Source organism: Furipterus horrens, unplaced genomic scaffold (assembly GCF_987537825.1).
Source record: "Furipterus horrens unplaced genomic scaffold, mFurHor1.1.pri manual_scaffold_1, whole genome shotgun sequence".
Lineage (NCBI taxonomy): Eukaryota > Metazoa > Chordata > Mammalia > Chiroptera > Furipteridae > Furipterus > Furipterus horrens.
In genome coordinates this window covers 82,406,588-82,418,156 of record NW_028327171.1, presented here as the reverse complement: position 1 = coordinate 82,418,156, position 11,569 = coordinate 82,406,588, and the positions used below count along the sequence as shown (strand labels likewise).

Sequence of the window (11,569 nt, the reverse complement as noted above, 5' to 3'; positions counted from 1 at the left end):
ACCATTTTCAAATTTTAGTGTCCATCAGAACCCCCTGAAAGGCTTGTTAAAACACAGAGTTAAAACTCTGGTACCACAGTTTTGATTCAGTTGATTTAGTCGGTGGGAGCCCCAAAATTTGCATTTCTAACTGATTTCCAAGTAATGTAGATGCTTCTGCCCTGGGGACCATACTTTGAGAACCACCAGCCCTAATTCTTTCATTTTCCTAGAGTATTTCACACTTTCTGCACAACCCAAAAACACCCAATATCTCCTCCCCCTCAGCTGATGACTTTGCTTCTTATTTTCACTGAGAAATTATAATCAAGACAAATTCTATATATTCTCACCGTATCTGTGGTGGTTCCTGCATTTGTACTTATATCTTGTCTTCCTTTCTGTTACTTATGTAGTAGATGCCATCCTTCTTGCTTACACAAATTCATCACTCCACGGTTTCATCAGATTTTTCCACCTACAACAGCATACAAGCATGGCTTTGTATCTCCCAACTACAAAAAAACAAGACTCTTCTCTTAATCTCCTGTCTCCCTCTAGGTCATTACTTTCCCCTTTCCTATAGAAAATCTTTGCAAGGTTTGTTTATACTTACTCTCTCCAATGTATGTTTGCTATTTAGTAACTAACTACTCTGCTATCACCCTGGTCCAACCTACTGTTAACTTTTACTTTTGTTACTGCAGTAGCATCCGAACTGGTTCCTCTTTTTAGTCTCAACACAGTAGCCAAAGTGATCCTTTTCATAGGAATCATTGGGACAACTATAATAGAATAAACAATAATAAATAAATAAATAAAAGGAATCAAATTCATTCACTCAGCAAATTTTTAAGTACTTGTTATGTGCCAGGCCTTTGGGATACAGTAGTGAAACAAACAAACAAAAAAAAAAAAAAAAAAATACTCGCCATCATGGAGCTTACAATCAAGTTATCCTATTAAATCACCAGGACCAGATCACTTCTTTGTTCAAGATAATCTGATCTTCCCTTCATATTCAGAATAAAAACCAAAGTCCTTACAATGGTCTGAGAGGTTTATGTTACAGACCCCTAGCTATCGCTGTTCTCATCTTCAGCTCTCTTTACCCACTAGCATCCTTGAACCCTCTCTCAGAACCTTTGCATTCATTCTTCACTTTACTTGGAACTCTCTGCCCTCAAATCTCCATAGCTCAGTCTTAGTTCTTTCAGGTCTCTGCTCAAATGTCAATCTTATCAGTCTTTATGCAAATCAGAAAAAAGATGCTCTCTTACTGAATGCAATTTTTTAAGCACATGGTTTAAAGGTAGATAGCACCTTTGAATGAAGGAAATGGTGCTTCTTCCTTCTAGCAAATATGGCCCTGCACCAGAGTGCATGGCTTGGAGAGGGTGGTAGTATGGCTGCTCTTGTGCAGTGAACAATCTGCTCAGAAGGCACTTCCCAGCCACATTTTATAAAACAGTAATGCCTCCTCACACCAGCATTTCCCTTTCTCCATTAAACTTTTTATTTTTATTTTTGTCTTCTACAACAGACATTTCTCACAGTTCTGCAGGTTAGAAAGTTCAGGCTTAAGGTGCTAGTATTCTTATGAGAGCTTTTTTCCTGGCATGCAGATGGCTGCTTTCTTGTGTCTTCAAACAGCTGGGGGCAGAGGTGGGGAGGATGGAGGGAGTGCACTAAACTTAATTATCACCATCTGACATTTTACATATTTATGTCTGTCTCCCCTCTGCCCAGAATTAAATATCCATGAAGGCTGGGAATACTTTGCTCACTGCTGTATCACCAACATCTAAAACCCTTTTGGGCACATACTTGGTTCTCAATAAATATTTGCTAAATTAATGAATGAGCCAATGAGAAAGATAAGCTGCTAGAGTGATAAAAATAAATCAAAGAGGAAGTATTTTAAGAAAGGTCAAGTTTAGAAGATATGCCATGCAAATGGCCACTGAATCTGTCTAGAAATGGTAGAACTGATGTAAGCACAAAGCAGATCACAGGGGTATCAAGCGTGCTGTAGAGCTGCACTGTTCAGTGTAGGAACCACTAGCTACATGACTGTTAAGCACCTCAAATGCTTGCTTGAAGGATCTGGCTTAGATATAATTAAGTTCAGCTAGGCAATATTGTAGGGATAATAGCAAGTAAAGGCTTTTCTTTTTAAATTGTTTTAATTATTAAAAGCTGGAAAGTTAGTAGCATGTTTGAAAAGAGCAAGAGAACTAGAAATGGCATTACATAAAAAACAAGTCTATAATAGGTAACAAGCAAAGACAACTAGAATATAGGCAAAAGTTGCCTTCAGAGAAAAATACTATAAATTATGGGGTGTTTGAGATAAAGAAAAGCCATTACTTTCTACTTAGTGCATAGGAAATCAGACCCTTTAGTTTGGAGAAATTGAAGCAACATTTGAGGTTCTGTTAGTTCCAATTCTGACAACTTTGGACAATTAAAATCAATATGAATCCAAACTGAAGGAGGTTGCCATCTGATTTATCTACACAAGAGAAACACAATCTTAGAAATCAATTACTACTTGGCTGTTTAGAAGAAAATGGTGTTTGTTTTTAATCCTACTGTTGCATGACTGAAATAACAGCATATTGTTATACAGAATTACTCCTTAAAAAAACACAATAACTTGTACATACTACTAAAAATTCCATACAATGAAATTCTATTCAATTTTGAATGTCTGAATTAATATTACTTAAAACCTATGTGCCAGACACCGTATTGTTTTCCATGAGTCAAAAGTTATTTCTAGTCTTTTTTATAGATGATAACAAATTTCAAGAGATTAAGCAGTTTAAGCAATGTCAAGAAGCTGTGAGGGTGAAGCTGGAACCCTGGGAATAAGGCTGAGAGACTAGCCAGGTGCCCCTAGGAGCCTTGTTTGCCTCACTCTAGCACTGACCCTGCCAGGAAATCTTAAAACTCTTCTTCTTTAACCTCTATGCTATGTTAACTGCCATATATCTCAACCAGTTCAAGTATTAACACCTTGCCACTTTAATAGTCTAATAGTTGAAATTCATTCATATCACACTTGTCATTGATTCTAAACTAACACATCACTTCCTCAAGGACCTTCCTGATCCCATTTAGGTTAGGCATAGCCTTGCTTTTCCATTGCACTTTATTCTTGCCTTATTATAGCGTGCATAATTTGTAGGCTAAAAGCTGAGACTTTAAAGTCAGACAGATCTTTTGAAATGATATTTAAAGGTTGAATTATTTTGAATACATCTTATTTGTAAAAAAGATAATAGTAATTTGTTTAAATAATTCATGTAAACTGCATTCTGCTTGGCACAAAGGAGGTACTTAGTATTTGGTAAAAGTTAGGCCCCACTTTAAGAAATGTATTGGATAGCATCTTATGCTAATTTTCAGTTCAGATACTAGGTAGAAACGCTTGGACATACAGCTCTATTTCCCATGTTTTCAACAATTTTAATGGTGCTGGTAGTCTAGAATGACTATACAGTAGTTCCTAATGTTCTCTTCTTAGAAAACAAGTATGTATTTTCTCAAGTATATTAGGACTCATTAGATAGCAGGTGGCAGAAACCCAACTCAACTGGCTTAGACAAAGGGAAATTTATTAGAGGGATACTAGGGTACTACATGAAGTTTGAATCACCAATAAATGCTAAAGGAAATCTATAGCTAGACCTGAGACAATTGGAAGCAGGGCTCTGAACAGTTCCAGAAATTGGTCTCATTTCTGTAGGTAAAATTCACTTTCTCCTAGCTTCCTTCATAGAAAAGGATACATCCACCACCAATTCTAGAGCTTCTTATCTGTCAAAGTCTGCAACCAGAAAGGAATGAACACAGGGTATCTTTGTTCTCAAGTCCAAAAATCTTGGGAGAAATGGTGTGGCTGTTTTTTTGTTTTTTAATTTATTGATTGTAGAGACAGAGGGGAAGGAAGAGAAATGTCAATTTGTTGTTCCATTTATTTATGCATTCATTGTTGCTTCTTGTATGTGCCCTGACCAGGGATCAAACCTGCAATCTTGGCATATCGGGACGATGCCTTAACCAACTGAACCACCCAGCCAGGGCCATCACTGGTCTATCTTAAAGTCAGATGCCCATCTCTAAGCTGGAGTGAAGTATCTATTTTGGGATAATCAGCTGTGGCCAGGAGAGCTAGGTCTATAAAAATAGGGCAATTTCCATTAAAATTGTATGAGAAAAAAAAATTTCCTAGAAAAGGAAGTACTGTATGTGACACCAAATAACTTTTTTTTTAAGAAGAAGGGAGTTTTATCTTCACAAACCCATTTTTCATTATACAGCCAAATCCCATGATATACCAAGGGGCTGCTTACCTTTTGTTTAATATTCAGATAAACAATATACTTTAGTGCCTATGACATGCCCAGCACTGTTCCAAATGTTACTTTAATAAGTGAACAACCACCTGAAGTTTAGAAATCTTTTTATCAATTTTTGATGAAAGGATAATTGTTGACATGGCTAAAAGAACATTTAAGAAGAAAAACGGAGGCTGAGACTTAGTACTCATAAGAAAGTCATAGCAATGATACAACTGGTTTCCTGGGCTCAACAAACCTGGACAACGTTTTACTTTCTAAGATTTTTTTATAGTAAAATATATATATATTTCCAAAGTTTTACAGGTGTTTAATTATTGCAAAAGATACAGTTAGTTTGGAAAGACAACCTTTAAGAATAAGTGAATTCCATTCAGGAAGAGACTAACAGAACTATATTTCCAATCCATTTACTTTTTAAGCTATCAAACATTCTCTTTCGAGTCATCTTTTCTGTATATATTCAGAGAGCCCTTTGAAAATGAATTAATAGTCTTTGACTTCTTCATTTTGTTGACAAACTCTTGAGAATGCTGAGGAATCTCCAGATAACCAATATGTTTTCTCTTAGGAACAAACTTCAGAGCCTCTTCCCAACTACCAGTGTTTTTCAGACTTAACAAAATACGCATTACTTGGTCTAAGGTGAGATTTTTGGTACCAGTGTCCCATTGTAAATATTTATCTAATGGAAGGCATTCTGTTGCCAAATTCAGCCGTTTTGCCTTGGCTAGGGATGTGCCTGGCCGCATATCCTTATCAACAAAAGCTCCCACTATATAAATTTTGTCATGCTTGAAAGTAGTCATAATATTAGGAGAATCTGCAGTTAAATATACAATATTGTCCTTTGGAAATAAATCTACATGTGACTTTTCTGTTGCTGTTAAAAGCAGTTTGTCCCATTTTTCTCCATAACGTTTATTTAACTCTCTATAAAAAGGGCTCTCTATTTTAAGATTGCAGAAATAAATATGGAAAGGATCAATGTTTCTTCTGTTCCATCCTTCACTTTCTAAAAGTTGGGAAACAGCATTCTGCAGCTCTTTTGGTTTCATATAATTGTCATAAGCCATGTCAAAAACCAAAGGCTGTCCAAACTGCATGGCCTGGGCACCCTTCCAGCCCATTGCTATGTCCATATTCCTATCCCAAAGTCGTAGAAATAAAAAGTTTTGCTGTTTATCTTCTTTAGTGGTTTCTAGCAGCTGGTTTTCTTTTGCTTTTTCCTTTGCTGCTGCTTTTATTTCCTTTTTTATTTGCTTAGCTTTTTTCATTTTTTCCTTAACATACAAGTACTTTAGGTATTTTTTTTTCGCTGATTTGGAAACACATTCCATAATGGTTTTGAGCTCTTCATCACTGATGTGTTCTGGTACTTCTCTGCCAAGCAATCTCCACATTTCAATTAACTCCCTAGTGGCAACTAAAGGATCTTCATCCTTGGTACTTGAGACTCTTGAAACACCTTCTTGCACACTAGATTTCATTGTAATTTTCCACTCATCCAATTCCAGCTGTTCAGGTGATGTACTTTCCTTATTAGCATAGGACACAGGTGGTATTTTGGAAGACATGTCTCTCTGAAGAATCGCTGAATATAAAACCCTTCTCTTCCTGTTATGGGTAAACGGCCCTAAAACTCTGGCAAAAGGTCTTATGAAGGTGATACTAACACTCATTTTGAGGAAAACAGTCATGTAAGAAAACCCCTATTAAAAAAAAGAAAAATGTAGTGAAAAGTTAGACAAAGATTTTAAAAACCTCACAACTAACTATGCAAGTATAAATTTGAGATCAAAATACAATCAATTTCTGAAACACGAAGTGTAATCTTAGTGCTTTATTTCCTGCACCATTAGTTTTTCCTAGACTTCTGTGGCCCAGAGCTTCTGATCACTCACTCACTAGGCAAAAGTGTAAAACTTATTTGGGTTCTTATTTTAGACATGAATTTCACTATTGCTTTAGACAAAAGGATACTTGGAAGATCCTTTTTAGATTTGAATCTAGGCCCAGAAAAATCAATGTTACTAGATAACAAGGTTATATATCAATGATGTGGCTAAAATCATGATGCTGTATTCCTCTCCATTCTAGACTAACCCAGATATAGGGTGGGGCAAAAGTGGATTTACAGTTGTACATATGGAAAATACAATAATTAACAAACAACAGTTTAAGAATAAACTGTGTTTCATGTACTCACAACGGTAAATCTACCTTTGCCCCATCCTATACCGACCCAAACATAAGATCTCTAACATAAGCAACACATGAAGACAAAGGACTGAAAAGTTATAGAATATGGAAACTAGTAAAAAAGCCCTTAGGAGTTGCTCTACTAGTTTCCAAAACAGAAATATAGAAAGATCTACTGATTTAAAAATAAAACAAACCTCCTTTCTCCAGTTCAGACTTTATTTTGCAGCAAATAATGTTACTGCCAAACAAAATGTCCAAAATTAGAGCAATTATATAAGCTCCACAATTTTATCCTAAAGGTCTGGAGGTCCACAAAACAATGAAGATGCTTAAGGATGTGAAACTAGTGCCTGATTTCAAGGGAGAAAAAAATGAAATTCAACTTTTTACAAAATGCAACTAAAATACTTTAAAAGAAATTTTTTTCTTCCTTTGGCTTCTTTTAATGACTGCATGCTTCGGGATCTCCTTCCTCATTGACCTGTGCACCCCCACTCAGATGCTCCATCTCCTTGCCCTCTTTAAAGGTGCCTCTGAGTTCTGTCCATAGCCTTTTTCAATCTAAACATTTTCCCTATGAGGTTGAATTTACCTCAGTATCTTCAACCACATGAATCAGAAGACACCTCAAATGCAACAAATTGAAATAACCTCTCTCACTTCTCTTCCCTGCTTCTCCCTCTGCCACTGTTTCAGGGAGGGACACAGCTATCCATACACTTGCTGAAGCCAGGAACTGGGAGTCACCTGATCACTGTCTTCTCTCACACACACATCATATTTAATCCATATGAGTTATATTCACTTTACTTTCTATATACTTCATGAATCCATTCACTTCTCTTTAACCCCTTTTTCTTTCTTTTTCTTTTAAAAAATATTTATTAATTTGCCCTGGAGCTTGTGGCTCAGTTGGTTGGAGCATCGTTCTGTGGCCAAAGGGCTGTAGTTCGATTCCCAGTCAGGGTACATACCTAGGTTGCGGGTTTAATCCTCTGGTCCAGGCGCACTCAGGATGTTTTTGTTTCCCCCTTCCTCTTTCTCTGAAAGCAATGAAAAATATGTCCTCAGGTAAAGATAACAATTTTTTTATTAATATTTTTTTTTTTTGAGAGAGAAACATCGACTTGTTGTTCCAGTTATTTATGCATTCATTGCTTGTTTCATTTTTGTGCCCTGACCAGAGATCGAACTCACAACCTTGGCATATGGGGATGATGCTTCAACCAACTGAGCTATCCAGCCAGGGCCCAACCCCATTTCCTTAATTGTGTCTCCTAGCCTCCAGACTTGCTCTCCCTCATCTTTAAGCCATTTGGAGCAAATGCAAATCTGATTAATGAACTCATATCATCCCTACTGTGTATTTCTAAGCTTACAGCGGCCAGGATAAAGTCCAAATTTATAAACAAAGCTTATAAAGTTCTTCACAAAACCATCCTTTGCTCACCTCTTCAGCTACACCTCTCTAGCAATTCATCTCAAAACTTTAGATGAAATATTTCTATTAGTTTTATAGCACCCTGTATTTCTCTATCATAGTACACACTTGTAACACTACATTGTAATTGCCTTTTATTTGCCATATTAGATGATAAACTATCAGGACAAAGACTGTGATAATATTAACTTTGAAAATGCCTGTCAATATACAGGTCTCAAAAATCACTCAAATATTTTTTTCTTTTTTTTTTTTATAAAATTTGTATATGTTTATTTGAACCAAACTGACTCATATACATATGCAGAGACCAAGATCTTAAACTCTCCTCAAGTATTTTTTGAATAAACACCTTTTAAAGAAAAAAAAAATTTAGACTCCCCAGAATATTTAACTTGGAGTCCTCAGCCCCAATATGAGAAACTCTGATTTCAGAACAAATGTTTTATGAGTTTTGTCTCTGTAACTGGTAAATATTTTTAGGATACCATAGAAATTAAAATCCAAAATATAAGAAACTGAAAAAGGATATCATTTTGGGAAACGCTGCTCTTGTTCTGAGCATTGTACTATTCATAGTTTCTTAAGTCACTGGGCTTCCTTTTTTCATTAGAGAATACTTTAATAGTTTCTGTAGTCAAACTTATGTAGATAGATAAGGCCTTAAATGTTCAATACAGTGCATACACACGTACAAATAGAAAAAATTGTTTAACGTTTTTAGACCAATATGGCTGTTAATTTCTGTACAATGCCAAAGCAACAAGGCACAACTGGGATCCTTTTCCCAAAGTCGACAGCACAGCTAAAGTTTCCAAAAATTCAAATCTGATATATACATATCGACTAATAGCAGCATGTTATGCATCAATCTGGGCTTCCTCTTAACTGTGGGCCTTCCGAGTGCACATGTTCCACTAAGTCTTATCTCAGAACGTCTCCCTCGTCCTTCCAGCTCAACACACACACTTGGAAATGACAATAAACGTCCATACCAGGACTGCAGAGACAGTGGCTCCCGCCAGCGCAAACCGCATGAACCCGGACAGGTCGCAGAACTCTGCGGTGAAGAGCAGCCTCTCAGAGATCACCCCACTTCCCGTATCAGTTCTCGCAGTAACTGTCACGACACGAGACCCGCAGCCGGAAATCCTGCCCTCTCCTGTAGGCGCGGTCTTCGGACGTAACGACGCAAGGGCACGCATACCAGTTTAGAAAGCTGCGCTGCGGGGTAGGAGCGTGATTGCGTATCATGCACCGTTGTAAATAATTGTCTCAACCGGAACAGGTTAAGTAGCTGGGTTTGTTTTTTGTTTTTTTTTTTTACCTCCCATTATTTCTTTTCTTTTTTTTCTTTGTTCCTCTATTATTTAAAACTTTAATCCTTTTTAAATCTTTCTGCACAGTTCCTTCATTTATAAGCATTTACTCACATAGTAATAAAATAAAATGTTTTCACAAGTTTCACGCAGCTTTGAGCTCCTTAATGCTAGGATTTTAACTTACTAATCTTTTTGATCAGTTTATCTCCAGTACCTGGTAGAATGCTTGGACTCGGATAGGCAACACTAAATATCTCTCCCTACCGTTACCTTATTTGAAGATCTAATGTGAAAATAAAGTTAAGGCACGTTCTGTAAATTAGTGGCCTTTGAGCCAAAATCGAGTCTGTATGTGTTTTGTTTAGCTAGTACAACATTTTAAAGTGTTTTAATTTTGTTGTCATTGTAAACACATAAGACACAAAATCATTTACTGGGGAAAGGACAGCCTTTTCAATGAACGGTGCTAAACAAAGTTAGACCCTTAATCTAAAGCCATATTCAAAAATTAACACAAAATGGTTCAAAGACTTCAACATAAGAATGAGAACTCAAAGTCTGAGAAGGAAACGGGGGAGACGTCATGACATTGAATTTGACAATGGTTTCTTGGCTATGACCCCAAAGCACAGGCAACAAAAGAAAAAATAGACGTTTTGGGCTTCACCAAAATGAAAGCCTTTTGTACATCAAAGGACACTATTAAGAGTAAAAAGACAACTACAAATCGCATATCTGATAAGGGGTTATTATCTACAACATATAAAGAACTACTACAACTCCGTAACAAAATAAAATGAACCCAATTCAAAAGTGGACAAAAAACTTAAATAGACATTCCTCCAAAGAACATATCGAAATGGCCAATAAGCACATAGAAAAATGTTTAATATCAATAATTATTACAGAAGTGCAAATCAAAACTACAATGAGATACCTCCTTATGCTCACTAATGGCTGTTGTGGATATAAAGGGGGTTCTGTAATAAACGCAACAAGTGCAATGGTGGAAAGTAATCTCACAGGGTGACCAGATTATAAATTCCTCACTGGGCACTGACTGATGTGGCTCAGTGAATTGAGCGCCAGCCAGCCAACAGAAAGGTCCCTTAGCTGGGTTTGATTCCCAGTCAGGATCCATGCCTGGGTTGCAGGCCAGGTCCCCAGTTGGGGGCATTCAAGAGGCAACTGATCCCTGTACTCACATTAATGTTTATCTCCCTCCCTTTCTCCCTCTCCCCACCTCTAAAAGTAAATAAAAATATTATTAAAAATTATTCATTGGGCAGGTCATGGTGGGTAGTCACAGACCAGGCATGTAACTCTTTTAGTGAAAGGTTTACTTTTGGCCTTGGCCAGCTAGGTCGGTTGGAGCATTGTCCTGATACCCTAAGGTTGCAAGTTCAATCCCTGGTCAGGACACATACCAATAAATGTATAAATAGGTGGAATTACAAAATCAATGTTTCTCTCCCTTTCTCTCTCTCTCCATCTCTAAAAGTCAACAGAAAAAAAAAAAAAAGTATCTCTTTTTAGGAAAGGTTATCTTTGCCTTAAGAAAGCCCTGTCCATTGTTCTTGTGCATCTAGGTTAACACTCCTTTGAAATTCCAGATTAATCCTCTTTCAGACCCCTCAAGAGTTGTAACCAAGGAAGCACAGAATCTTGTGAATTACCCTGTAAACCAATCATCACCTTGCTTTCTCTCATCTTTATTTAATCTTCCTTAATTCCAAATCCATTTAAAAAACTAAACAGTCATTCTAGGAAACATTTTTCTCTTGCTTCCAGGCATATCCTTTTAAAACTTTAAAAAATTTTATTGGTTATATATATATTTCTTTTATCCTCAAATGAGGACATGCTTATTGATTTTTAGAGAGAGGGGAAAGGAGAGAAAGGGAGAGAAACATTGATCAGTTGCCTCTTGTATACACCCCAACTGGGGACTGAACCCACAACCTAGGCATATACCCTGACCAGAAATTGAACCCAACCCTCAACCTTTCGGTTTATGGGACAATGCTCCAACCAACTGAGCCACACAGGCCAGGGCAGGATATTCTTTATAAAATGTAAATCTAATAATATTCTTCTGTCTAAAACCATCCGATGGCTTTCATTGTCATTAAAATAAAGTTAAAAATCTTAACAATGGATAATGCAGCTTTACATAATTTGCCTGTGCTTATTTCTCTAACTTAACTTTCCAGCTACTAATAAAAAACATCTCTCCTTAACCAAATCTGAGTCTG

At 36.8% G+C, this 11,569-nt stretch overlaps 1 protein-coding gene across 3 annotated transcripts; it reads right to left on the bottom strand.

The window, feature by feature from the left end:
* Window positions 1–3,944: 3,944 nt before the first annotated feature.
* On the bottom strand, window positions 3,945–9,078 carry TRMT10C (tRNA methyltransferase 10C, mitochondrial RNase P subunit). 3 transcript variants are annotated; one of them, XM_090276066.1, is made up of 3 exons: window positions 8,988–9,051; window positions 7,526–7,592; window positions 3,945–6,058 (listed from the first exon to the last, which is right to left on the bottom strand). In XM_090276066.1, exon 3 carries the CDS (start codon window positions 6,044–6,046, stop codon window positions 4,772–4,774), a length of 1,275 nt encoding a protein of 424 aa, XP_090132192.1. In that variant the 5' UTR covers window positions 6,047–6,058; window positions 7,526–7,592; window positions 8,988–9,051; the 3' UTR covers window positions 3,945–4,771. The 3 variants fall into 3 exon arrangements, 2 of the variants coding, with proteins under 2 accessions (XP_090132192.1, XP_090132189.1); XR_016510843.1 differs by lacking the exon at window positions 3,945–6,058 and adding an exon at window positions 6,751–6,901 and having other exon boundaries at window positions 7,526–7,594; XM_090276063.1 differs by lacking the exon at window positions 7,526–7,592 and having other exon boundaries at window positions 8,988–9,078.
* Between the last annotated feature and the right edge of the window lie 2,491 nt (window positions 9,079–11,569).